The sequence below is a fragment of the Elaeis guineensis genome, chromosome 2 (genome assembly GCF_000442705.2).
Source record: "Elaeis guineensis isolate ETL-2024a chromosome 2, EG11, whole genome shotgun sequence".
NCBI classification, from domain to species: Eukaryota; Viridiplantae; Streptophyta; class Magnoliopsida; order Arecales; family Arecaceae; genus Elaeis; species Elaeis guineensis.
Window position 1 is genome coordinate 102,054,126 of NC_025994.2, and position 27,594 is coordinate 102,081,719.

Here is a 27,594-nt window from a genome sequence, read left to right on the forward strand (position 1 = left end):
AGGTTCTCAGGAGGGAGAACCCGGCTTCGAGCTCAGACGTCGGCAGCTCAACTTTGGTGGTTTCTGAAGGAGCAGGAGATAGTAGACAGAACGACAGAAGATCGCGATGAGGGTGGTTCAAGTCCAGGATGAGGGACTTGAGCAAGATCAGATATTATCGATGTGACGAGTTAGGGCATCTAGCCAGAGATTACTCCCAACTCAGAGATCGGATGAGGGCTACTGCAGCGACGGCCAGTAGTGATTTAGAGGGTGATGTCCGGAGATATCTGACGAGGTATCTACTTTTTCCCAATAGTAGATATTAGATTCTGCATGCACCTATCATATATATTGTAGAGAGGAGCAGTTTGACTCTCTGGAGAGCAATGAGGGTACTATTTATCTGTCGAATGGATCGAGCTATCTAATTAGAAGCATCTAAACGGTCAACTGGAGGACACATGATGGTGCAGTGAGGAGATTGAGGAAAGTCCGATACATATCTGATTTCAGACAGAATCTTATCTCACTGAGTAGATTGGATTCGAGAGGCTACATGATGGTAGCTGGTGGAGAAATTACTACCTAGCGGAGAGCTCAGGGTGAGGTAGAGCTTCAGGAGCTAGGAGGAGCTCAGAGCGAGGTGGAGCTTTAGGTGGAAATGGATCGGGTACGAGATGTGAGATTCAGGAGGATGAGAGGCGATATCGTAAAGTAAAATTTCTATTGCTGCAGGATGATACCCCGAGCAGGTCTTAGGTTAGAAGGAGCATAGTATACGATGGAGATGGGATCGAGTGGCCTAGCTGGACTCCCATGTCTGCCCATCTATGATCAGCGGCAATTATCCCAGGGCATGGGGGTGAAGAGATCCAGAAGCTTTTAGAGTTAGGAGGAGACCGAATATCGAGTCAAGATGAAGATTGTTAGAATTTGACGTCTCGAGATTCAGTCCGCATTGAGCCCACAGCGAGGTCCATGATGACGAACTAAGTCCAATGAGCCCAAGATCATCTCAAACGAAATCCGGATGATCGAGATACGCTCGATTGAAGTTGGCACGAAATTTGGAGCGAGGAGGACCGACGGCGGTCGGCGACGGGCCGGCGAAGGCAATGGTGGTGCAGCTGAGCCCGGCCCAGTGCGTAGAGCACGTCCCAGGCTCGAGCGCTCGCGTGGGGGCGCAGCCCAGGCCCAGGCGTGCGAGCGCGGGCGCGACCCAGGCCCATGCGCATGCACGTGGGGGTTTAGAACCCGAAAATCCCGATCCACAGTGGATCGGGCGGTGCACGGATGGGTTTGTGGATCGAGGGTGCGTTTCTCCTCGATTTCTCGTGGTCCACCATGGATCGAGCGACGTTTCCTACTCAATTCTTGCAGTCTACGGCTTATTTCATAGAACAGTGTGCGATCCGATGGTTCCAGACACTATCGATCGTGATCCAAGGGTCCATGGGGTTTTCTGGGTGCTGTAAGGAAACAATATCCTATTCTAACTTATTTTTTAAGTCCATAAAAGGCCCTATTCGTGAACAGAGACTGGGTGGTGGCGTGGTAGTTCGGTAGGAAATCCGAGAACACAGGCGACGAGGCGTCGAGAGGAGTAGTAGCAGGAGCAAGACTTTTGGACAGCAGACAGCCGTCGCTGTAGGGGTTCAGAGGGATCTTTCTAGAAAGAGAGCTTTTGTGAGGGAGAGTTTCTTGTGAGGAAGAGATTGGGTGTACGAGGGTTGACGGTGTGATCTTTTTTTGTATTTTTTTCTCTTTTCTCGTAGTAAAATTTGCATATTCCGTAGAGGCGAGTTTATTTTTGGCTGATCTACGTATTTAATTGTTTCTGTTTTAATTTTTTCTTTCTGTTATGATGTGCAGTATCGAAAAAATCTTAGAAGATGGTATTTTGGTCAGACATTCACCTAAAAAAAATCTAGTACGGATGGACGAGAAGGTTTAAGAGGCAGTCCACGGTGCGCCGAATAAAAAAAAAAAAAAAACCGGGGGAAGAAGATCTGATGGGCTGTCACATGGCATGCAGGGAAAAACTGGGTTGCGTTTTAATGTATAGGATATGTGCTTGGTATAAGAGCAGATACAACGTTATCAAATTCTTGGATATCCCTTCGAGGCATTTATTCAAAGGAGAATAAAGTTATCCATGTGTTCCCTCCGGAGCAGCCACCAACGGCTACTTTCCTATACCAAGCTCTTGACTTCCTACGTGAACCAAGGGCGTCACCACCGAGCTCTCGCCCTCTTCTCCCAGATGTTCTCCAGCCCCGACCTCGCTCTCGACCAATTCGCCTTCCCCCAAGTCCTCAAGTCTTCCGCCGCCCTTCACCTCCCGCACGCCGTGGCTTTGATCCATGCCCATGTCGTGAAGGCCGGTCTGCTCTCTAGCCCATTTGTTGCATCCGCTCTCGTTGATTCGTATGGCAAATGCATCTCCATTACCTATGCCCGGCAATTGTTCGAAGAATGTCCGCAACGAAATGTTGTCGTGTGGAATGCGATGATCTCACTCTACTCCCATTCTAACGATATAGCCAACGCGCTGCGACTGTTTGAGCTCATGGATGTCACACCCACCGAGTCATCCTACAATTCAATAATCGCAGCACTCGCAGAATCCGATGACGGGTCGTCTCAAGCTCTCGGTTTCTATCGCCGGATGCAGGGATCAGGTTTGCAGCCCAACCTGATCACGGTTCTAGCGCTCTTACCTGCTTGTGTAAGCATTGGCGCATTGAATTTGATCAAACAAGTTCACGGCTTTGCCGTTAGACATCAGATCCAACTGCATTCCCACCTGTCCAGTGGACTTGTTGAAGTTTATGGCAGGTGCGGTTGTTTGATCACTGCACGTAGAATTTTCGATCAGATGCTGGAGAGGGACGTGGTAGCATGGAGCTCCATGATATCAGCGTATGCATTCCATGGCAACGCTCAAATTGTGATGTCTCTTCTTCAGAAAATGGAAAGAGACGATGTACGGCCGGATGGGATTATGTTTCTTGGTGTGTTAAAAGCATGCAGTCATGCGGGACTTGCAGATGATGCGTTGGAATATTTTGAGCTAATGACTAAAGGCTATGGAGTTGTGGCAGGAAGTGATCACTACTCGTGCTTGGTGGATGTTTTGAGCCGAGCAGGGAGATTGAATGAGGCTTATGAGGTTATACAGGGGATGCCTGTTAAAGCGACTGCTAAGGCTTGGGGTGCACTTCTCGGGGCTTGCCGGAATTATGGAGAAGTCAGGCTTGCGGAGATTGCAGGAGGAGTGTTGTTTGAGATAGAGCCAGAGAATGCAGGGAACTTTGTTTTGCTGTCAAGCATCTACGCCGCCGCAGGGAAATATGAGGAGGCAGAGAGGGTCAGAAGGCAGATGGAGGAAAGAGGGGTTAAGAGGATGCCTGGAAGCAGTTGGTTTATATCTCAGAAGTCTTAAAAGTTGTAGCTCATCATCACCGTTGTTCTAGATTAGGACTTTTACAGGCTTCTGGGGCTTCCTTAGCCTTGATCAAGCGTATCAGATTGGGACATCGATTTGAACATGCGAAAAGGGATCATATGTGGGGTAGTCTTTTGATTATTTTTTTTTTTTTTTGTAAGAAACGGATGAAGATGGGGATGTTAATGGTGTAAAAGTTGTTTTGTTTGTAAGAATTCCCTTGTCAGCGTGTCGTCATCCACAAAGGACACCACAGAGATTCTTTATTTCCTATTTATTCGTGTCATTATCTGACATATGGAGACAATTAGCTTGACAAGCATTGCTCTTCTATTCAGATGCAGTAACAGCATAGTGGTGTATGGCTGGCTATTTGATCATAGTTTAGTTTGGCTGAAGTAAATCTGGAGAGTCTGAATGTGAACACTGGCTTTATCATCTGATGTTATCATTGGGAGGCAACTTGGTGGCATCTTCTTCAAAGATGATAAGATGTTACATTGAGAAGAGCCCTACATAAAAGAAATTTAGGTACTATCCATGTATTATATATACAAACATACGTATATATAGGTGACATCAAGTGTAAGGTGAACCTGCAAAACCAAGATCCACATAGCCCTTTCTAATGTTGAAGTTCTGGAATGCTTGGACATCAAAGGTTAACCAACTTTATTCTCATTGCTTGCGGCAATGACATTAAAATCATCCAAAATAACACCACAACTGCAATACACTTTCCAATTATTTGTGACTGTAGACTACATATACTGGCATAAATAACCCCCTCTGATCCAAGATTAGAAATTTGAGACAGAGACGACACCAAGAGTTACTCGTCGATCTGCACTGATAAAGTCAATAGAGCCAAGAATTTTTTTCCAGGGAATAATGATCCCCTTTAACTGACCTTCCACCGGGATGGTGCAAAAGTTCCACCGATTACGGATTAATTTTTATGCTTTCTGAATAGCTTAATAGGAAGTTTAGTCTCTAATAAGCAACAAACATCGGGATTGTGATTCCTAATTAACTTCTTGACATGGCTATGGAAAGACGGCTTGACAACCCCCCTACAATTTCAAGTAAGGATTTAACATCAGAATCTGAGGAGAGAGATGAATTGGGATGCAATTCATCAACCTCGTTGGTTCAAACTGAAACAGAAGGAGATTTGTAGATCCGAGCACTAGCCTGCAAGATCACCAATTTTTTCTTCCCTCCCAAATTGCAGGTACGGCGGAGAGTACTTCTCTCAAATGATGGAGAAAGTCTTCATGAGAAATGACGGTCACGGCTAATGATCACCGTGTTCAGAGAAGTCCCGTCCAGGTGACTTCTTTAATTCTCAATTGGTCGACCATATTGGCATAATTAGATTTCAACGTGGTTGAATCAGATGCAGCGTAACTTGGCGTGACCATCTTTTCGACGACCAAGACCTTGGGTTCACGGAGAGTCCCGGTCGAGTGAGTCCATCGCTCCAGATACCGCGCCACAATTCTCGCTTGAGGCGGCCGTGGAAACGGGGGGAACCCCGGCCTATAAGATTGGTTTGACGTTGGAGAGCCCTATTTATGCCGTCTCCTTCCTCCTCGTATCCTGCAGCAGGAGAACCCAAGACGCCACCAAAACCCTAATCTCATACCTCCTCTATTCTTCTCTCCTCCACCCCACTCCGTCTCTCTCTAGCTCGCGCGCGCTCTCTCTCTGTGGTGTATTAAGAAGAGATTCGCCTTCTTCCTTCATGGCAAAGCCCGGCGGCAACGCCCAAGTCGACCGCATCAGCGACCTTTCCGACGATATCCTCATCGACATCCTTTCCTTCCTCCCTACCAACCAAGCGTTCCAGGCCAGCATCCTCTCTAGAAGATGGAGGTATCTCCCTCTCGCCATCCCCACTTTAGAGTTCGATGAGAGGAATTCGCTGATCGAAAAGTTCAATGATTGGACAATGGAAGACCGTTACGATGTCGCCAGTATCATCAATCTCGTACTGCTTAGCCGGAGAGGTGCCGCCATACGTACTCTCCGGCTGTTCCTCGCGTGGTACTTGTTCGACAGTAGAGGATCGGCAATGGTTGACCGGTGGATAGGCTTTGCCATGTGCCACAACGTTGAAGAGCTCCACATAGACATCACCCGATGCGAATACAACTTGTGCTATTGCCCTCATAGTCATCACATTTGTCGGGATGGGGGCTATATCGATTTCTATATCTCGCCTCGAAGTCTCTTTACCTATGGTTCTCTACGGGTCTTGCACTTGACCGGTTGCCAGCTCCATCTCGCAAGTGTGGTAAATTTTGGATGCCTAGAAACGCTGTCGTTGAGTAAGGTAATTGCACCTGAAGAAACCCTGCAGCACTTGATTTATTGTTGCCCGAACATCAAGAACTTGAGTCTGGAGGGTTGTACATTGTTGAAGATCATAACAATTTCTAACCCGCATCTCAGAAGCTTCATATTAAGGTGTTGTCATGATCTTGAGAAGGTCAGGATCCATGCTCCAGTCCTGCGGGAATTGGAGTACAAGGGGGAGGTGGGAATGCTGGAAAAGTCCCGCTTCTCAGTCACTGACTCCACAGACCTGGCCTCTCTCAATCTCGATTTCTGCCGTGCACTTGACAGTGATGATGAATTTGCCAGGTTGAGGGAATTTGTTGGGAAATTTCTTTGTTTGAAGGTTTTAAGTTTGTCCTCCAAGCATATAATGGTACGCGTATATGTCTTGATTGCAATCAAGTTTACAGGTTTCGTTGTGTGACGAAATCTTATCCGTGATGCAGCTAACATGAATGCTTTTGTAATATTTCTAATTTTTCAAGGGATTAGCAAGGACTAAGGATTTATTTGCAAGCGTACCTTTTCCATTTTATGAACTCAAGCGGATGGAGCTAAAAGGAACGGCAAATGATATTACGGCGATCGGTGCAGTAGTCACTTTGCTGAAGAGCACCCCTAGTCTAGAAGTTCTATCACTGCTGTTCATGCCTTCAACATACAACGAGGTACTTCTACTTTTGCATCAAACATGCCTTCTTTTAGACTGTTGGTCTCTTCTTGTGACGGATATCTTTTGTCGATGATTTTAATTGCAGCAGAATCAGTGGGAGCATGATGATGAGGAGATTGGACATCCGAATTTGCAGAATGTCATTAAAGATGAAGAGGAATTTGGACATCTGAATTTGCAAAACATTACAACTGAGTGCTTGCAGTACCGATTGAAAAGAATCAATATCGTACATTTTAAAGGTCATATGGTGCAAAGAATGTTGGTGAAATTTTTACTTGGCAATGCCATGGCCTTGGAGAAAATGTTTGTTGCAGGGGGCATGGCATCTATCTCACACCATCTGAAGGTGATGGAAGAGTTACTAAGCTGGCGAGCTAATCCCCTAACCGAAATATTATATTGCTAGAAGAATATCGATAAGCATGGAACATTGATCACGCATGAAGCTGTTCATCAATTATCTATTAGAGGTACTACAGGTGTCCTGCTTTTTGGAGCAACTACTGGTGCCCTGCTTGTTCGAGGCTTCTTTTATTATTATAGCAACTACTCGTGCCCTCTTTGTACGAGGCTTCTTTTACCGTCGTAGCAAGGAAAACATGCCTCAAGGCATTAACTAAAATACATACTTTGGACCCTCTGGAAAATTTCAAGGTTATCCTCTTTTTTATAGACGCGATTAATCTTAATGTCTTTTTTGAGCAAAAGATTATTCTTAATGACAGCTTTTTTTTTTTTTATATATATATACTTTGAAGATAATTTTATAAAAAAAAAACAATTGTCGGGGTTGGAAATCAATGGTAGAAAAAATTTAGATTAAATCTTTTATGCAAGTAAAACCTTCCTTCCTCGATAGGATTTGGGTTATTGATGTAAATATTTATGAAGCTGGTACTTTCCTCAGCCATTAATTGTCAAAGAAGAATATAAAAGAAGAGGGTTAATTTCTTCCTTGAAATCATCAGCAACCTGTACCAGAAGATTGACGGCAGCAAAAGTAATAGATGCATTTCGCTAGCCAGGCACCTAGTCTATTTTCATTTGTACCCCTTCGGCATTGCATTGTCAGAAAGTTTATTGGGAAAATTTTCTTTTAAAAAAAAATGATTATAAAATATCATTATCTTTTCTATTGCACATGCTGTTCTTTAAATGTAGAGTTTTCTTATGTTTAAATTATGTGTATCTAGTGACCAGAAATGTAATGGCATAAACAGATGACTAGATACGTTTCTAATTCAGACTGAAATCATGTAAAGAAGCAAGCAAAATGTTTCAGGTTTAAGAAACCTTGTTGATTTGTTGAAATGTCAATCTATCTAATCATCCTCTTTGACATGTACAAAGTTTGTCAGTTTCCATTATTCTTGTCCTTGAATCAACTTTTTCTTTTTGGCTACAAATCAACTCTTTCTTTTACTGCTGATCTCCTTAACTAGTTCTTTTAACAATGTCTATTTTGTCAAAGGATAGTCTTTGGTTTTTTGAACAACTTAAAATTTTCTGCAAGGGAGTAAGTCTCAAGTGAGGATCACAACATCTACCATCAGGTAGACCTAATATCACAACATCTAATAGTGTGATTTTCATCATTTTTATTCTAGAATCAGCTCTTTCCCTTGGTTGCCGATCCTAATTATCTTGTTGATCTATATTTTGGCTCATTGGTAATACTGAGTTATCAGAAGAACTTGAAGTTCACGCCATGCACTCTTTTGTTAAAAGCACCAAGTTTCTTGTGAGATTAGAGCATCATTGAAACAAAATGACGTTGTCTAAAAATCACCATGAAAGTTTTCAGGACTCAGGAACATACCTACTCCTAAAATATTGTGTACAGTTTCTTTTACTGAAAGCTGAGTATTGGTTAGATGGGCATCAAAGAGCTTGAGCAGTTGAGAAAATTTTTTAGTCGTTTAAACTTTTTACTTGTTTAAATAATTCTAGTCATTATCTGAAGTTGTCTATGCAATGACAGAGAATTTCTTTTTCTCTATGACAAAAGTATAATGCCTGAAACTAGCTAAGTTAATGTTGAAAGAGTCGCTGAATTAGATGTTTCTTTAAATGCTACATTGTCTTTATACAGACCAACGATGTGCAGGAAGCCTGAATTAAACAATCGTGTGACCTTTGTCTCATGATCAGCTGAACTTTCAAAAAACTGTGCACCAGATTCATAGCAGTTTTGTGTTGTGCTCGTAGCTCTTCAAATATTATTAGCTTTGAGAAGAGTCAGAAAGATGCTGCAATGCCACCTTTTTTTTTTTTTTTTTTTTCATGCGTAAAATATGTGAAAATCTTGTAGCATCCTTCAAGGCTCTTCTTAGAGTTAAAATATAAATATTGCCTTACTTGCTTGGGAGTCTGTTCACCATTTTAATGCAATCTGAGCAAACGATAAGATAATATTGTCCTGCTTTTAGACTTTCTAGAAGAAGCTCGCGCCTTAGCATGATCTGTCATATATAAAACTGTCTTCATAACAATAATAATGTCAAAATGAAAGGCTGTATTACACCTTGTTACCACCAAGAATCAATATATATCATGAAATATAGCCAACTAGCTAGTGCCACTTCCCTTCTTCAAATGCTAATCGAGCATTTCTCTCTCAAAAAGGAAAAAGGTTTATGGATAACTTCAACATTTGGTTGCAAATTTCTAGTCGATGTTCAGCTCAGTCACTTGTTCCACCACCACCACATTAAATTAATTTCTCAATTTGATACTGAGTTAATATTATTTGAAACATGGCATAAGACTTTATTGTGGTTCACCCTTCGCTACCTCCTTCATCATCAGGTATAGCCTGCAGAGGTGGAACCATGATTTTTGAGTGCAGGAGAGCAAGGTGTTAAGAGGATAATTTGATTTTTCATTATCTGCGCATCACATGGGGGTATCATTCTTATAACTATAATTATAAAAAAATCATAATAAATCATCATCACATGACTTGCTTGGTTAAACTAATCGTATTTTAGAGAGACAAAAACCATAAGTCTCTCTCTCTCTCTCTCTTTTTATTTCAAGAAATAAAAAACACTGCAAACAAAGGAAATAAGTGTCATGATCTATGAACAGGTTTATGAAAAAATGAAGTATTCCTGTCACTATCTTTATTCCATCAAATTTTAGATTTTTGGAATCAAAATATTTCTTGCTACTTGAGAAGACTAAAATATTTGCCTAGCTTAGATCTAAAAAGCCCTAACTCACACGGTTGAAGGCATCCTTCATTGATCTCTTTTAGTTGAAGAGTAGCAGCCTCTATTTCAATATTCAATAGATGATTACCCACCAATATTCAATTCCAATTTCCTAGTGTTAGTTTGGTGTTCTTCAGATTCTTTGGAATTGTGAACATACAAGAGCTAGGGACAGAAGAATTTTGAGCTTCATTCACAACAACCTAGGACTCACTATATGATAACTAGGTATTCTCAAATTTGAAAGGAATTGGTCCCTATTTTTTCTTCTCCAATGAGAGAAAAATTGCATGATCAGATCTAATTCAGGGAAAGTGTCTGATTAATACCTCAGATACTGACTAAGAAGCATAGATATCGGTATGCGATATGGATACTTTATGAGACGGATACGCTAATACGGCAAAAAATTAAAAAAATCATGATACGGATATGACTAGATATTTTATATTTTTATTAATATTTAAATATATATAATGTTGGATATAAAATACCTCTGGCCGAAGTTTGTAAAAGACCGACCCTTCCAGGGCTCTTCCGGCTTCCGACCTTGTGTGTGGCGTCTCTCCAAACCCTTTTGACCGTCCGGACTTCTCCGATAGTGAACTTCTGCATTCGTCTACCGGGCCGCCCCAAAAGCTCTCTGGGCCTCACCACCAGCCGACCTTCTACAGTGATCAACTATTCTCCGAACTTCTTTCGGACTTCGTCAATATCCGAGCTTCTTCGACAACGAGATTTCTACAGTAATCAGACTCCATCCAAGTTACTACGGACGGTCTACTCCGAATTCCTATAGCGAGCGGTCTACTCCGAACTTCTACTACGAGCAGTCTACTTCGAACTCTTACAGCGAGCGGTCTACTCCGAACTTCTACCACGAGCAGTCTACTCCGAACCCCTACAGCAAGCGGTCTACTCCGAACTCCTACGGCGGGCGGTCTACTCTGGATATCTACTGTAAGCAAATTCCATTCGAAACTCTACTGTAAATAAATTTCTTTCGAACTTTCATTACAGGTAGACTTCAGCCGAGCTTCTTCGTAGCCGGATCCCAGACGAGCTTCTATCATGGGGCAGGATCCACCGGCCAGGTCGTTACTCCAAGCTCCCACGATAACCGATCTTCGATCGAGCTCCAACAATAAGTGGCCTCCTTTCGGCCTCCCACAAGAATCGGACTCCGTCCGAGCTTCCACAACGGATGGATTCCGGACGAGCTTTCACAACAGACGGGCTCCAGCAGCTGGATTTCTACAACGGCCGATCGCCTCCAGATCTCTCAGACTCCTCTAGCAGACGAGCCTCCCCAACGCCATCCGAAGTCCACCACCGGCCGACCTTCCGCCAAGTTCCTCCTGAAATCGGACTTCTTCGATGGATAATCTTCAGACGAGCTTCCACACCAGGCAAATCCCAGACGGACTTCCCTAACAATTGGGCTCCTATCAGACTTCGCCAACTGAAAGTCTTCATCCGAGTCTCAACAGCAGATGGTTCTCACCTGTAGCCTCAGTGCCTCACCTATAGCCTCAGCGCCCAAGGCCTCCGACAACAGTAGACTCGTCAGCGACCTCGAAAACATCCAGTTTTTTCTGGATCGACGAGACAGAGAGCCATTCCGCTCCATCAGACATCCCAGCCGAGCTTCAGCTGACAGATCCAAACTCTCTGACAAGCCACGATGAGGACCGCTACCCTGCTCCACTCTCTGCAACGGATTCCATGCGGCTCCACCACTCTCTGGCAAGCCACGACGAGGGCCGCTACCCCTGCTCCACTCTCTACAACGGATTTCACGTGGCTCCACCACTCTCTGGCAAGCCACGACGAGGGCCGCTACCCTGCTCCACTCTCTGCAACGGATTTCGCGTGGCTCCACTACTCTCTGGCAAGTCGCGACAACGACCACCACTCCACTCTCCGTAACCAACTCCACGTGGCCCTGAACGACCCCTGACGCCACTACTCTCCATAACAAACTCCAGCCAGCTCTGAACAGCCCACTACCAGGTGGTTACAGACGTCGCTATCAATCGGTTACGCTCTTCGTCTATAAATAAGGACCCTCAGATACGTTCTTCTCTATGCTCTGAACTCTATCTCAAAACTCTGCTAAAATTTTTTTTCGAGCACTCCATTTCTGTTGAAGCAGAGTACTGACTTGAGCGTCGGAGGGTCTTGCCGGAGCACCCCCAACTCCGGTTTAGACTTTCATTGCAGGTCCCGACGGCGGCCGCGGTCATCCCGACTCCAGCTTCTCCGACTTCGGCAAAATTCTGCACCAACAAAATTGGTACTAGAGGAAGGGGTCCTGTGTCTTTGCAGTACCCTTGTTCTTGAAGGAGTGCTCAACGGGATTGCCTCCAGTCATCTTCTCCGACGTCCTCCTCTCCTTCCCCTACTAGATCTTCACTTGATGCCTCCCCGAAAGGAATCCACCAGGCGATCCACGACCTCCACGGTCAGATCTCAGGCTCCAGCCTCGCCTTCAGTTTTTCAGGCTCCTCCGGCAACGACGGTCGGTATGGAGCAGTTCGACCTGCTGGTTCAGCAGGTCAGAGGCCTCACCTAAGCGGTGCAGGCCATGCAGCAACAGCAGCAACAGCCGTAGGCGTCAGTGCAGTTGGAAAGGACATCGTCGGAGTTTCAAGACCCGATAGTAAGGCGGGCCACTTGGGCCAGTCATCCTATCTTCCTCGGAAAGGAGAATCCGAGGGTGGAGAGCCCTCAGTCTGATCACGATTCCACTCTCGGAGGATCTCTACCTCCACTCTACCAGAAGACCCTCGAGACTCGCAGTCGAGAGGACCTCCTGGATCGAAGGCTCTAGGAGATGAACCGACAAATCGAAGAGCTCCACTACGCTTTCCCTACTTATGGTGAGGACATCTGTACTGACCCTCCCTTCTCTCAAATGATCATGCAGGAACCGATTCCGCCAAACTTTAAGCTCCCTCAATTCGAAAGCTACGACAGGACCTCGGATCCGGTTGACTACCTGGAGGCCTTTCGGACAATGATGCTGCTCCATGGCACGCCAGACGCCATCCTGTGCCGAGCTTTCCCATCCACTCTGAAGGGAGCAGCAAGAAACTGGTACTCGACGTTGAAGTCGGGTACTATCTTCTCTTTTGACCAGATGAGCCACCAGTTCGCGGCTCATTTTGTTAGCAGCCGGTATTCCCGGAGAGGCTCGGAGTTCCTCATCAATATCAAGCAAAGGGAGGGAGAATCCATCCGGGCTTACGTCAACCGTTTCAACGTCGCCGCATTGGAGGTCCGAAACTTGGACCAATCGATCGCGATGGCCGCCCTGAAGGGCGGTCTTCAGAAGAACGATCTTTTGTTCTCTCTGGAAAAGAAGTATCCCAGAGACTTTGCTAATTTGCTGGCTCGGGCCGAAGGATATGTCCGAGTAGAAGAAGCCTTCAAGATGAAGGACGAGGTGACCGCGAAGGAGCGGCAGGCAGGAGACTCAAGCAAGCCCGCAGTTGAAAAAGGGATGAGTGAAGCTCGACCGCGTTCTCGAACTCCTCCCGGACATAGGCGTGTTTGGACTCCTCTCCGAGCTCGTAAGCAGAGAAGCCCGGACCATAGAGTTCGATGGAGCTCTCTCCCCGGAAGATTCCACAGTTACGCCCCTCTCAACGCATCGAAAACTCAAGTGCTGATGGAGGTTAGGGAGCAGCTGCCAAGATCGAAAAGGATGCGCTCGCACTCGAAAAAGTGCAATCTGAATAAATTCTGCCTCTATCATCGTGACCACGGCCACGACACGGAAGAATGCATTCAGCTCTGAGATAAAATCGAGGAGCTCATCAGGAGAGATCGGCTCGACAGATTCATTCGACGCTGACCTGAAGGTAGAAAAGACCGACCTAGGGCCCTGCCGCAGCCGGAGCCACCAAGGAGGGAGGAGCAACCTGAAGATCGACCTCGGATTGGGATTATCAACTCCATCTCAGGAGGACCCCGATGGGGAGCAAACTTTCCATGGCTATAGGGTTCGAAAAGTCTACGAATGTATTACCAACAACTTTGCCCTAAATAAAATTTTTTTTCATATTCGCGTATTTTTTTTTTGGCATAAGCTTATAACGATAGGAAGTAACTTCCCCATACAAATGAAATTAAGCTTGTTAGGAACAGGAGGAGAACCTCGTCCTAACATGAGCAAAGTCGAAGGCCCGATTTCTTAAAGACCGGATGGAGGGAGAGGCCCTCGCAACGGCCCTTATGTGCCCCCACAGCCTTATTAGGAACAGGAAGAGAACCTCGTCCTAACATGAGCAAAGTCGAAGGCCCGATTTCTTAAAGATCGGATGGAGGGAGAGGCCCTTTCAACGGCCCTTATGTGCCCCCACAGCCTTGTTAGGAACAGGAGGAGAACCTCGTTATAACATGAGCAAAGTCGAAGGCCCGATTTCTTAAAGATCGGATGGGGAAAGAGGCCCTTTCAACGACCCTTATGTGCCCCCACAGCCTTGTTAGGAACAGGAGGAGAACCTCGTCCTAACATGAGCAAAGTCGAAGGCCCAGTTTCTTAAAGATCGGATGGGGGGAGCGGCCTTTGCGTGCCCCCACAATCTTGTTCGGAATGTAAGGAGAACCTCGTCCTAACATGAGCTGAAACTGACTGTCGAAAATAAGAGGAGAACCTCATCCTGATACAAACAAAGGCTCGATCTATCAAGACTGGATAAGAAGGAAAGCCTCCTCAATGGCTCCTCTACACTCTCATGACCCCGACAAGAGCAGAGGGAAGACCCTCCCTCGAACGCAGAAGAAAAGGAGAGATGAAAAGAGAAAGTGACGAACTACGCCAGCGATAAGTGAAAAACGAACTACATCAAAGGCACAAGAGACCTCGTCTCAACGAGGAAGAAAATCCTTGTCGAAAATCTCCAGTCCCTAAGGGCGAATCAGCACAGCGACGATCAGGAATCTTTAAACAACATCGACGTCGGACAAGATGAAAGATAAAAGAAGCTCGGTAAACAATGACTCGAAGCAAGAATGGATGAGGTAATGAGAAAATTTTCTTTTCATTTCATTAGTAAAGTGTGCATTACGAAGCCTTTGAAAGCCGAGACTCAAGGGACCTTGTCTCAATAAGGAAGAAAACCCTTGTCGAAAGTCTCTAGTCTCTAAGGACGAATCAACACAGCGATGACCAGGAACCTTCAAACAACGCCGACATCGAGCGAGACGAAAGACAAAAGAAGTTCGATAAATGACGACTCGAAGCAAGAACAGACAAGGAATTATAAATTACGCCAATGCCAAACGAGATAGAAGACAAAAGAAGTTCGGTAAACAACCATTTAATACCAGAATGGACAAGGTAATAGACAATTTTATTTCCATTTCATTGGTGAAGTACACATTACAAAGCCTTGAAGGCCAAAAACAAAAAGAGAAACGACCAGAGAAGAAAAAGAATATATGAAAAAAAAAAGAAGAGAAAAGTTCTAAGGAAGCTCGACTTCATCAGACTTCGAACTCTCAGTTCCGGCCATCGTCGAGGATTACTTTAAGTACATGACTTCTTCTTCCAGCCCCCTTTTCGGCAATTACTCCAGCATTATCTTCAAAGTACATGTAGACGCCATCTTTTTCGCGCCATGGGTCTCGCTACCTCACAATGACGGCGGGCATGACCTTCTTTCTGAGGTCAGGTTCCCCCTCATAGTGACGGCGGGCATGACCTTCTTTCAGAGGTCAGGTTTCTCCACACAATGACGCACACCGGGAAGCACTCACGATTGAAGATGTGCCTAAGTGCGGGCTCTGGACGATCAAGGCGAAATACGGCCAGATCTGTCTCTTCTACCCTCGCCTTCTTCGTCGACCCAGAAGTTGCAGCGCCTTCCTGCTCGTGGGCTTTGAGATTCTGGGCCAACATCCGAGCCGCGTCCGCACCCATATCTACAGCGAAGGATGATCGGCACAGTCTACGAACGGGGCTGCGAAAGTGGAGAAAGTTCTGGGGCTAACCTAGGCTGATATGAGAGATGCAGGGATGTAGAGATGAGGACGACTCGAAGGATGCCTAAGGCCAAGGGGGAAGGACCGAAGAAACTCCCATACAAAGTGAAATCCCCGAAGGGGGGAGACGGGTTTAAATAAGCGACGGGGTCCGGAGCAATAATGACTGCGGGACTCCTCTGGCCAGTCCATGACCGCCGTGTGGCCCACTTGTAGTGGCAAGCGGCTAAAGGTGGCCGACAATTAGTAAAACTATTATTGCGTCGTACTTGGGGCAGCGCTCCGACGAAAATTCCAAAAAGAAGAAATCTTTTTTGAAAAGGCTCTAGTACCAGCATGCCGAACGTCAAAATATCTGACAATCACCGAGTGTGAAAATCGAGGGAAGCAACTTCAGTCGTAAGAATTTCTCTATACTTTCTTCATTCAAAACCCGAACTCAGAAGTAGGAGGACTGGTGTTGGGTATAAAATATCTCCTGGCCGAAGTTTGTAAAAGACCGACCCTTCTAGGGCTCTTCCGACTTCCGACTTTGTGTGTGGCGTCTCTCCAAACCCCTTCGACCGTCCGGACTTCTCCGATAGTGAACTTCTGCATTCATCTATCGGGCCACCCCAAAAGCTCTCTGGGCCTCACCACCAGCCGACCTTCTACAGTGATCAACTATTCTCCGAACTTCTTTTGGACTTCGTCAATATCCGAACTTCTTCGACAATGAGGTTTCTACAGTAATCAGACTCCATCCAAGTTACTACGGGCGGTCTACTCCGAACTCCTACAGCGAGCGGTCTACTCCGAACTTCTACTACGAGCAGTCTACTCCGAACTCTTACAACGAGCGGTCTACTCCGAACTTTTACTACGAGCAGTCTACTCTGAACTCCTACAATGAGCGGTCTACTCCGAACTCTTACGGCGGGCGGTCTACTCTAGATATCTACTGTAAGCAAATTCTATTCGAGCCTCTACTGTAAATAAATTTCTTTCGAACTTCCATTACAGATAGACTTCAGTCGAGCTTCTTCGTAGCCGGATCCCAGATGAGCTTCTACCATGGGGCAGGATCCACCGGCTAGGTCGTTACTCCGAGCTCCCACGACAACCGATCTTCGATCGAGCTCCAACAATAAGCGGCCTCTTTTCGGCCTCCCACAAGAATCGAACTCCGTCCGAGCTTCCACAGCGGATGGATTTCAGGCGAGCTTTCGCAATGGACGGACTCCAGCAGCTGGATTTCTACAACGGCTGATCGCCTCTGGATCCCTCAGACTCCTCCAGCAGATGAGCCTCCCCAACGCCATCCGAAGTCCACCACCGGCCGACCTTCCGCCAAGTTCCTTCTGAAACCGGACTTCTTCGGCGGATAATCTTCAGACGAGTTTCCACACCAAGCAAATCCCAGACGGACTTCCCAAGCAATTGGGCTCCTATCGGACTTCGCCAACTGAAAGTCTTCATTCGAGTCTCTACAGCAGATGGTTCTCACCTGTAGCCTCAGCACCTCACTTGTAGCCTCAGCGCCCAAGGCCTCCGACAACAGTAGACTCATCAGTGACCTTGAAAACGTCCGAGCTTCTCCTGGATCGACGAGATAGAGAGCCATTCTGCTCCATCAGACATCCCAGCCGAGCTTCAGCTGACAGATCCGAACTCTCTAGTAAGCCACGACGAGGACCGCTACCCTGCTCCACTCTCTGCAACAGATTCCACGCGGCTCCACCACTCTCTGGCAAGCCACGACGAGGGCCGCTACCCTGCTCCACTCTCTGCAACGGATTCCACGCGGCTCCACCACTCTCTGGCAAGCCACGACGAGGGTCGCTACCCTGCTCCACTCTCTGCAACGGATTCTGCGTGGTTCCACTCCACTCTCCGTAACCAACTTCACGTGGCCCTGAACGACCCCTAACGCCACTACTCTCCGTAACAAACTCCAGACGGCTCTGAACAGCCCACTACTAGGCGGTTACAGACGTCGCTGTCAATCAGTTACGCTCTCCGTCTATAAATAAGGACCCTCAGATACGTTCTTCTCTAAGCTCTGAACTCTATCTCAAAACTCTGCTAAAATTTTTTCTCGAGCACTCTATTTCTGTTGAAGCAGAGTACTGACTTGAGCATCGGAAGGTCTTGCCGGAGCACCCCCAACTCCGGTTTAGACTTCCCTTGCAAGTCCCGGCGGCGACCGCGGTCATCTCGACTCCAGCTTCTCCGGCTTCGACGAAATTCTGCACCAACATATAATATTCTTATATTAATAAAAATATATAAAAAAATTGAATCATATATATAATATTCAAATATTAATAAAATAAAGGTGTCCAATCTCAACTAAATTTATAAGTATCATCATAAAAAACAAACAAATACTTATAATTAACGAAAAGAAAAAAAACTAACAGTCTAAAGTCATTGAGAGCCATCTTCGGGCTAAAAGCTGATTTGATCGAGGTATGGATCTGCCATCCGAACTTAAGTCGATGGCCAAAGTTAAGATCGACTCTAGAAGTTATGTATTGAGGTGTCTAGAATGAAAGTAATAATATTTCTGCATGTCATCTGCCATGACTCCCCTCCTCTTCCGTGTCTTCATCACAATCGAGGTATTAACCCCTAGCATCCTCAATCCTTACGCAAAGAGCAAAAAGCTTGAAAACAGAGAGAACCCGAGAAATACTTTGAGCACCCCGTGCGGTGCAATAAAATTGATGTGGAGTCCACCACGCCATCCCATTGGACCATGTAGTCCTTGCTTCCCAACGCTCATTAAATGCTTGCAATTTTGCTTTTAGATTTGAAATTTTGAACGATAAAAATATCTCTTTATTATGAAAAAAAATTTTGCTCATAAAATTTTTAATAATGAAAATATTTTTTCCCTTTTATAACTTTCTGTTTTCAAAAAATCATAATATATCTTCAAAAAAATCATAACAAGCTACAAAATATCATAATTTTTTTAAAATAAAAAATATTTTTATTATTCAAAATTTTAAATTAAAAAATAAAATTAATATGGCTGCGTGGTCCAACGAAAAAAAGCGGTGCGCACCGCATGCGGTGCACAAAGAATTACTCGAGAGATCCCTGCCACCAAGGGTTGCCGTGGAAACTCCTTCCAGAAGGGCGAAGCTAGAGATCAATCTTCTAGCAGTCTCCGCATCCCAAGTATGCGGCGGGACACCGAAAAGACCATGGCCACACGGAGAAGGAGAAGGAGTGTCTGCTTATCCTCTCCGGGAAGCCTGCAGCAAGGCTGAACGAGATGGGAACAGGACCAGGAAGAGGTTGTGCCCCAGAACAATCGGATCCCAATTGAAACGGGGATCAAGTCTTCTTAGGGCCTGAGCAATGAGAGAAGGACCAGTTGATCGGGCGAGATCGCTGACCGGGACGACCTGGACAACACCGGCACAAGCCAGTCGCTCGTATCGCCGGAGGTGCCGCACATCAGAAGGAAGAAATACCGTTGCCACATCAGGCCTTCCAGGGAAGATGAGCTCGCTCTCAGAGCTCATCCTTCGCTGGCCAGCTCTACACCTCTTTGCCGGATGGCCCACACCCCAACTATGATGCCGGTCAAGTAAAACTAGTGTTACCTGCCAGAGAGTTTAATGCAGGGGAAGAAGAAGAGTTAAGGCTGCCCTTCCGGAAGGAGGAAGCATTAACATCCCTGAAAACATCACTCCACGGCGTTGAGGGAGCTGAAGGCTGACAACCAGGATCAGTCAAGGACATAATACCTTTGCCCGGCACGCCTTCATCGCGAGACGCATTGGGTTGCAACGCACGACGCCCCAGTGGGACGGCATTCGCACCGGTCAGCACCGGGGAAGCATTGAAACGCCCCACATGAAGCAGAGTCGTATCACCAAACCTCCGACGAACCACCGACGAACCCCATCTTGAGCACCCAGTCATCATCGCTCCCTGCGTTCTTTCTCAGCCTTGTTTTTTGTTTAATTATTTTTTCCTCGGTTTTGAAAATGTACTACAATTTATTGACAGCTTTGGACATCTATTGACAGCCCTGTATTTTTTTGAATAATTATAAATATTTTTTTATTTAAAAAATATCCAAAAATATGTTATCATCTTTCAAAAAATAACAAAAAAATTTTGTATAAAATGGAGAGAACACCTAAAGCCAGGATATGAAAAAATAATAAGAAAATTTTTTTTTCTCCCATTCTTCTTCTCTCTCTCTAATTTTTTCAGCATGATATCATAGCCTAAGGGATCTAATCTATGAGTTTTTTTTTCTTTCTTGCTCAAATCACTGCCGCACACCACCACCATCTTTTTTCCTTTCTTCTCCTTCCTATTCTTCTTCTGCGTTCACCCTCACCAAGTTTTTTTTTCCGACCGCCACCCCTCTCCTCAAATCACCGCCGCATCTCCTCAAATCTCCACGGCCCACCTCCGACGACACTCTCGTCGGTCAATCATGCATCTCCGCTGCTCCAAATCGACACCCTTTTCTCCTTACATCGCCGCCGCTGCTTCTCTCCTCAACGACATCACCGCCACCGATCGCCACTTGAAATAGAGAAAGGTCAGTCTTTCCCTATTTAACTGTCTTCCTCCTTTTTTTTTTGCTATTTCTTTTTTTTTTCTTCTTTCTCTAAAAAGAAGAAGAAGAAGAGGAGGATGACAATCATCCAGTAGTTTTTTTTTATTATTTGAGCATATTTTGAAGTAACAAGTGGTATTGAAGCCAATCAGTGAGGTGGTCCATCCTTCTTGATTCGTGATGGACAATCCTTCCCTTTTGATTAGCTCTGTTCGACTTGACGGACCTCTCACCTATCTTTTGTGGTCTCGAAAGGTTATATATCAAAGCTCACATATTTGAAAGATTTCTCACTGGAACTGCTGTTAAGCCGCATTCTAGAGATACAGAAAGTTTAAAATGAAAATCGAAGAATTCTCTTGTAATGGCTTGGCTTCTCAACTCTATGATGCCTTCTGTTGCTCAAGGTATATCCTTTTTTGAAACCGCCCGAGAAATTTGGGAGACTGCTACCTAGACTTATTCACAACAGGGTAATACTGCTCACGCTTTTGAGCTCAGACGTAAGGTGCGTGCTCTTCAACAAGGGGATCTTTCTATCACTGCTTATATGGCAGAACTCCAGTATATATGGTCTGAGCTGGATTTTTATCACCCCTTCAAAGCTTGTTGTTTTGAAGATGCTGTTATGTTCAAAAAATTCACTGAAGAAGAGCGCATCTTTGATTTCCTTGCTGGACTCAATGATGAATTTGATCCAATTAGGATTTAGATTCTGGGATGAAGTACAGATCTGCCTTCCCTTGAACAAGTCATATCTCTAATTTTAAGTGAAGAAACTCGCCGTCATGTAATGGTTGTTCCAGATACCATCCGCTCTGCAATGGTTGTTCAACCTCAGCTACAATCTCAGCAATCTCGAGGACATGGAGATATGCAGATATGTTCCTATTGCAATAAAATGAGACATGTTCGTGATACCTGTTGGCAGCCACATGGCCATCTCTCTGGTTATAGTAAGGGTTGTCATCAAGGAAGAGGTCGTTCTGGTGCAAACACTAATCATCATCAGGCCAACCTTTCTGAGCATACAGAGAAAGATGTTTCAGAGGCATCAACAACTCCTCCACCCATTAATACTGAAAGTTCATTATCTACTGATGAGATGCTCTGACGAATCATGGACAGACTTAATGTTCCTTCTGGCAGTGCTCCTTCCACTAACGATTTGACTAGAACATCCTCCAGTTCTTCTTCAAATATTCTCTCTCATTTTGCACTATCTAATCTTTTTGTGTTATCAACTTGGACATATCCCTTTTTCTGTGTTATCAAAATAGTTTTTCAGTTTATATAATTCTTGTGCTAAAGAACAATTAGTTTCTGATGCATGTGATTATGCTAAGCACACTCGAAATACCTATCCAGCTTCAGGAACCCGTAGTATTAAACCATTTGATGTTATTCACTCAGATGTATGGGGATCCTGTAGTACTGTCTCTACTTTTGAACACCGTTATTTTGTGACTTTTATTGACTGCTACAGCAGAGTAACTTAGGTATATCTTCTAAAAGCTAAAGATGAGGTTATATGCTGTTTCAAAGAGTTTCATAAATTAATCGATATCCAGTTTAGTGTCAAAATTAAAGTATTGAGATCTGATAATGGCACAGAATACAGTAGTAAAGAATTTCATGCGTATCTAACTACTCATGAAATTATCCATCAAACTACTTGTGTTGATACACCAGTCCAGAATGGTGTTGCTGAACAGAAGAATCGATATCTTTTAGAAGTTTCTAGATCCTAGTTATTTGCTATGCGGGTTCTAAAAATCTTATGGGGTGAGGCAGTTCTCACTGTGGCTTATCTAATTAATCGGATGCCTCTTCGAACTCTGGGATATAAGGCACTACTTGAATACCTACAGAGGGAGTCTTCTTTTAATATACCTCCTCGGATATTCGGATGTGTATGCTTTGTCTGAAATCATCGTCCGACAGTCGGCAAACTTGATCCAAAAGCTCTGAAGTGTGTATTTGTGGGATATCCTGCTACTCAAAAGGGTTATAAATGTTATTATCCTCCTAAAAGATGAATATTTGTCAGCATGGATGTCACTTTTCGAGAGACCGAAGCCTTCTTCGATAATGTTTCAACAATACAGTCAGCTACTCAACTACCTTTAGCCCAACAGTTCATTTGCTCTCCTAGTATTTCTTCTAGAGCTACTAGTTGAGAGGGGAAGATTATAATAACAGAAGAGACTGAGCAGGAGCAAACTGATGAACAGCTGAATAGTGACTTTAATTGACAAAGAGAGTCTTCAACTGAGCCCATTGTGTATTCTATCGCTACCCAACAATCTTCCTCTGACTCAGCTCCAGCATCCTCATTTGACAATGGTGATATTTCTCCTCCTGATCCTACCTTAATTCTTCCTATTGCTCATAAAAAAGCTTCTCATTCTCATATTATTCTTTCTCGATATCGTTATGATATTGCTAATTTTGTTTTCTATGAGTCTATATCACCTACATATAGGTCATTTATTGCATCATTAGAAGCTATCTCTATACCAACAGATTGGAAGGATGCTATGATAAATCCTAGGTGGAAAAAAGCAATGCTTGAAGAAATGCAAGCCTTGAAGAAAAATCAAACTTGAGAATTGGTTTCCTTACCTGCTGGAAAACAACCAGTGGGTTGCAAATGGGTTTATATTATGAAACAAACTCCTGAGGGTAAAGTTGATCGCTACAAAGCTCGTTTAGTTGCGAAAGGGTATACACAGACATATGGCATTGATTACGAGGAGACTTTTGCCCCTGTAGTCAAGATCAACATAGTTTGGACTCTCATTTCTTGTGCAGCAAATCTCCGATGGAGTTTATTCTAACTTGATGTGAAAAATACTTTCTTACATAGTGATCTTCAAGAGGAGGTGTATATGGAGATTCCTCCTGGATTCACAAGCATAGAAACCAATGGCAAGGTTTGCCGGCCACGTCGATCACTATATGGACTAAAGCAGTCTCCTAGAGCATGATTTGATCATTTCCATCATGCAATACTTGAAATTGATTACCACCAGAGTAATGCAGATCATACTATGTTCTTTTGTCATAATAAAGGAAAGGTTGCCATCCTAATTGTTTATGTTGATGATATTATTCTTACTGATGATGATCTCTCAGAATTGGCTCGCTTGAAGACTCAATTGGCACAATCTTTTGAAGTCAAAGATCTGGATAACTTACGATACTTTTCTGAGATTGAAGTAGCCAGATCATCTCATGCCATCTTTCTTTCTCAACGAAAATACATCCTGGATTTATTGACTGAAACAGAAATATTGAGATGTCGATCGGCTGTCACACCTATCGAGCAAAATCATCGTCTTACTACTGATAGTGGTAAGTCAGTTGATCGTGAACGATATCAGCATCTTGTTGGTAAACTGATCTATCTATCTCACACAAGACCGGACATAGCCTTTACAATCAATGTTGTGAGTCAGTACATGCATGATTCTCGTGAAAGCCATCAAGAAACTGTATATAGAATTTTTCGATATCTTAAAGGTTGTCCAGGACGTGATCTTTTTTTCTCTCATCATAAACATCTCAACGTTGAAGCCTATTCTGATGCTGATTGGGCCGGCTCTATAGATAATCGTCGATCAATCTCAAGCTATTGTATTTTTATTGGTGGTAATCTTGTAACTTGGCGCAGTAAGAAACAAGACATTGTTGCTCGATCTAGTGCGGAGGCTGAGTACCGAGCTATGGCTCAAGGTATTTGTGAGGTCATATGGTTGAAATAACTGCTCACTGAGTTACGCCTTTTTCAGTCCTCTTCTCTATTTCTGTTATGTGATAATAAGGCTACCATTAACATTGCCAACAATCTAGTTCAACATGGCAGAACTAAACATATAGAAATTGATCGCCATTTCATCAAAGAGAAGCTCGATCAAAAGGTTATCCATTTATCATTTATTAAATCTTCAGATCAGTTGGTAGACATTCTAACAAAGGGTTTCAGTGGTTATATATTTTCTTCAATTTGCAGCAAGATGAGATTTCGTGATATCTTCACTTCATCTTGAGGGGGAGTATTGACAGCTTTGCACACCTATTGATAGCCCTGTATTTCCTTGAATAATTGTAAATGCTTTCCTTGTTTAAGGGATAATCAAAAATGTGTTATCACCTTCCAAAAAATAACAAGAAAATTTTGTATAAAATGGGGAGAACCCCTAAAGCCAGGATATGAAAAAATAATAAGAAAAATTCTTCTTCTCTCTCTCTAGTTTTTTCAACACAATTCAATTGCTGGTTCTTTCACCATGCCATGCAGTTTTTCCTCACCAAATCGTCATGAGAAGCACCATAGTTTGGGGTGTTAGGGGGTTTAAAGCCTATCACTGAAGTTACTGTAGTGAAGAAGCAAAGGTCAGATCGGTTGGTGATGAAGTTGACTGCTTGACCAACTGAGATTCCACCTTCCTCTGGGTCGATTGGCCAAGGTATATTTTTGTTCCCAAAAGCTAATCATTCATAAGCTGGAGAAGGGAGAATCAGTGGAGTTGATTGTCCAGAGTTTCTTTTTTTTTTTTTCTTTTCTTTTTAATTCTACAGAGTATGGGTTTTCTTCAGTTTATTTGTCGTTAGCATTTTAGCAAGATGCTGAGCCTACTGCAACTACTATCCTATAAATAGCCCTTTTTTAATAAAGAGTGGGGAAGCAAGTCGTTTCCTCCCATTCCCCTTCGAAAAATAACCGGCCAAGGCGTCGTCTGTTTCCACCACCACTTGATGTAGCCCCACTCTCTTCATGTACTCGACCCCTCCAAAAATTTAGATGGGCGAACTCCTTTGGAGCGACCAACGAGCCTGCCGTGACTCGCTGCGGCTTCTGAGCCCTTTCAAATACGTTCCGTTGCGAGATTTTTCATTCGCCACCACGTCACTAATCCCCCGCGCCGCATCTCCGGGCGTCATTATCTCCATATAGAGTCCTCCTGGTCTTCAAATAACTCGAAACCTGGACCCGATACGCCTCCACCTCATTGGAACCCTGATTCTTTAACTCTCCTCCTCGCCCTCTGTCCCTTTCCTTTCTCCGTCCCTCTCTGTTTCTTTCTCAAGTCACAGGAGAATAGAGAAAGGAGGCGTCGAAGAGAACAGAGAAAGGAGGCGTCTTACTTGTTTGCTATCTGAATCTGTTTTCCTTCAACGCTTTCTTTTGGTGCACTCTTCTAATTCATCTCTCCAATCTCATGGCAAAGCCTACTACAAACAAGAACCATGGCATTAACGATCTGTCGGATGCTGCTCTTCTGCATATCCTATCCTTCTTACCCACCAAAAACGCGGCGCAGACCAGCCTCCTATCAAAAAGGTGGAGATACTTGTGGATCCGCGTCCCCGTGCTCGATATCGATTGCAGTAACTTAGTATGCAGCAGTGACTTGTATGCTGCATTGCAGCACCGCAAGCACTCACCCATTAGAAAGTTGCGACTTCAATTCCACGGAACAAACCACTGTTTTCGCCACTTCAGCGAATTCAAGGATTGGATATATTTCTCCATGCGCCGAGGGCTTGAAGAGTTTTATCTAGATGGCGCTGTTGATCATCCTACCGCTTGCCTCAGCAGTGATCATCGTCCTTCGATAGACAAACACCTTTTGCCGATAGGCCTCATGACCTACAAGAATCTTCGTGTGTTGAGTTTGAAAGATTGCAGTATTAATGCTTGTGTTCGCATGGATTTTGGGTGTTTGGAAACACTTCGACTGAGTCGTCCTCGTGTGAAACCGCAGGTGCTTCAACAACTGATCGATAGCTGCCCTCTTCTTAGGAGTTTTGTATTAGAATTTTATGAGCATCTGAAAAACCTCGAGCTTCGTTGCCAAAATCTCAAAAGCATGAAGCTGATATGTTTTCATAGTCGATGGTCGCGAATCGAATTTGACATGCCCAATCTGCAGTCTTTCTATTACAAAGGATACCTACCAGAGCAGGTTTTTTCATTAACAAACCCAGTGAATCTGATTGATGCTGAGATTTGCTTCTGCAAAGGTCTTAATATTTATACGGATATCAGCTTCAGGAATTTTATCAGTAAGTTTGGCCAGGCAAAGTTCTTAAGGTTGATAACTCCGAAAATTGAGGTATGTATTATTTGTCGAGAAACTTAGAGGTTTAAATTTAGATTTTTTTTTTTTTTTTTTTTTTGAGGTCAGGTCTAAATTTAGATTCGTTCACTAATATGTCTCCTTTGATTTTAGGAATTTGTAATTTCTAAGAATTTATCAGAAGGTCTTCCACCATTTTTTCAAAGACTCAAGCAATTGGAGCTGAAAGGGAGTATGACAAGTACACACACAATCTTTGCAATAGCTAATTTCCTTGAATTTTCTCCAATTTTGGAAGTCCTCTCCATGATCTTTGTTCCAACTGCTACGAAAATGGTATTGCTACCTTTATGAAAACCTTTCTCTGCCGCATTGTTTTGGTTTTGGGAATATCCATCTACCAATATTCATGCTTATCAAATAGTATTGTATCTTTCAGTCTTTGGAAAGGAAAGAAACAGAATTTCAGGCTTCAATCAGTTGCTTACGACATCATCAGATGATGATGGTACGTTATTTTTTTCTCCTTCAGTTTTGAATTGGTCTATGCATATTTATAAATATAGCAGTGCTCATCTGGTGATGTTAAATATTGCAGGATAGTGATATGGAGTCTGATGATGCAGAGTTTCATGAGTTGCCAAAGGTTTCATATAACTGCTTGCAGCATCATCTAAGAAAAATTAAGTTGGTGAACTTCCAAGGAGTTGCAGATGAAATGAAGCTAGCCAAGTTCTTAATTGGGAGTGCGATAGCACTGGAGGAAATACACATCCAAGCTATCGAGCAGACATTCTGTCACCACATGAGGGTGAAAAGAAAACTCCTAAGGTGGATAATCAATCCACATACTGAAGTAACATATGTTTAAAAGAAGCTGGTTTTGTTATCTTGAAATATTTGTTTTGATGTAGGGTTGAGCCAATAACCTCCTAACCATCAATTAAACTTCAACTCTAGCTCTCAATACAATATGCTCATCGATTTAAGTTGGATGCTGCTCTTTTTTGTTACTTTATGGTATATGTTTTCCTTAGGAATACTTTTTGATGTACTTCAAATTTCATACTGTATCTTTTATTCCTTGCTTCTCACTTCTTTATGATTCCACTCTGATTCTATTAGATCTCTGTACCTTTTAATGGATAGTTGAGCCATCAAGAAATGAAATCGATTTTAATTCCATGGAATATTTAACAGATCTCCTTGTACTATACTGGTTTCGTCATTCTTCTAGTTGATGATTCCTGTGATAATTCCTGAGTTTTGCTTCTCTCTCT

The 27,594-nt window shown here is 43.8% G+C and overlaps 3 protein-coding genes across 3 annotated transcripts; all 3 read left to right on the plus strand.

The window, feature by feature from the left end:
• The first annotated feature begins 1,983 nt into the window (after positions 1 to 1,983).
• On the plus strand, positions 1,984 to 3,861 carry LOC140855756 (putative pentatricopeptide repeat-containing protein At1g03510). The gene has a single exon (XM_073252405.1). The coding sequence runs from the start codon at positions 2,138 to 2,140 to the stop codon at positions 3,425 to 3,427; it is 1,290 nt and encodes a 429-aa protein (XP_073108506.1). The 5' UTR covers positions 1,984 to 2,137; the 3' UTR covers positions 3,428 to 3,861.
• A 1,162-nt stretch (positions 3,862 to 5,023) lies between these two features.
• On the plus strand, positions 5,024 to 7,635 carry LOC105032847 (FBD-associated F-box protein At5g60610-like). The gene is made up of 3 exons (XM_010907426.4): positions 5,024 to 6,146; positions 6,259 to 6,441; positions 6,532 to 7,635. Exons 1-3 carry the CDS (start codon positions 5,178 to 5,180, stop codon positions 6,853 to 6,855), a joined length of 1,476 nt encoding a protein of 491 aa, XP_010905728.3. The 5' UTR covers positions 5,024 to 5,177; the 3' UTR covers positions 6,856 to 7,635.
• Positions 7,636 to 25,168: 17,533 nt separating this feature from the next.
• Positions 25,169 to 27,285, plus strand: LOC105032297 (F-box/FBD/LRR-repeat protein At1g16930-like). The gene is made up of 4 exons (XM_010906707.3): positions 25,169 to 26,350; positions 26,468 to 26,650; positions 26,754 to 26,822; positions 26,913 to 27,285. The coding sequence occupies exons 1-4, from the start codon at positions 25,454 to 25,456 to the stop codon at positions 27,183 to 27,185; spliced, it is 1,422 nt and encodes a 473-aa protein (XP_010905009.3). The 5' UTR covers positions 25,169 to 25,453; the 3' UTR covers positions 27,186 to 27,285.
• The last annotated feature ends 309 nt before the right edge of the window (positions 27,286 to 27,594 follow it).

What these genes read in the sequence shown, in the direction of transcription:
- LOC140855756 (XM_073252405.1), top strand. Translation starts at nt 2,138, where the DNA reads ATGTGTTCCCTCCGGAGCAGCCACCAACGGCTACTTTCCTATACCAAG.
- LOC105032297 (XM_010906707.3), top strand. Translation starts at nt 25,454, where the DNA reads ATGGCAAAGCCTACTACAAACAAGAACCATGGCATTAACGATCTGTCG. An exon ending in TTCCAACTGCTACGAAAATG is followed by an intron (nt 26,651 to 26,753) that starts GTATTGCTACCT and finishes TGTATCTTTCAG; the next exon opens with TCTTTGGAAAGGAAAGAAAC. An exon ending in GACATCATCAGATGATGATG is followed by an intron (nt 26,823 to 26,912) that starts GTACGTTATTTT and finishes TAAATATTGCAG; the next exon opens with GATAGTGATATGGAGTCTGA.
- LOC105032847 (XM_010907426.4), top strand. Translation starts at nt 5,178, where the DNA reads ATGGCAAAGCCCGGCGGCAACGCCCAAGTCGACCGCATCAGCGACCTT. An exon ending in TGTCCTCCAAGCATATAATG is followed by an intron (nt 6,147 to 6,258) that starts GTACGCGTATAT and finishes TAATTTTTCAAG; the next exon opens with GGATTAGCAAGGACTAAGGA. An exon ending in TGCCTTCAACATACAACGAG is followed by an intron (nt 6,442 to 6,531) that starts GTACTTCTACTT and finishes TTTTAATTGCAG; the next exon opens with CAGAATCAGTGGGAGCATGA.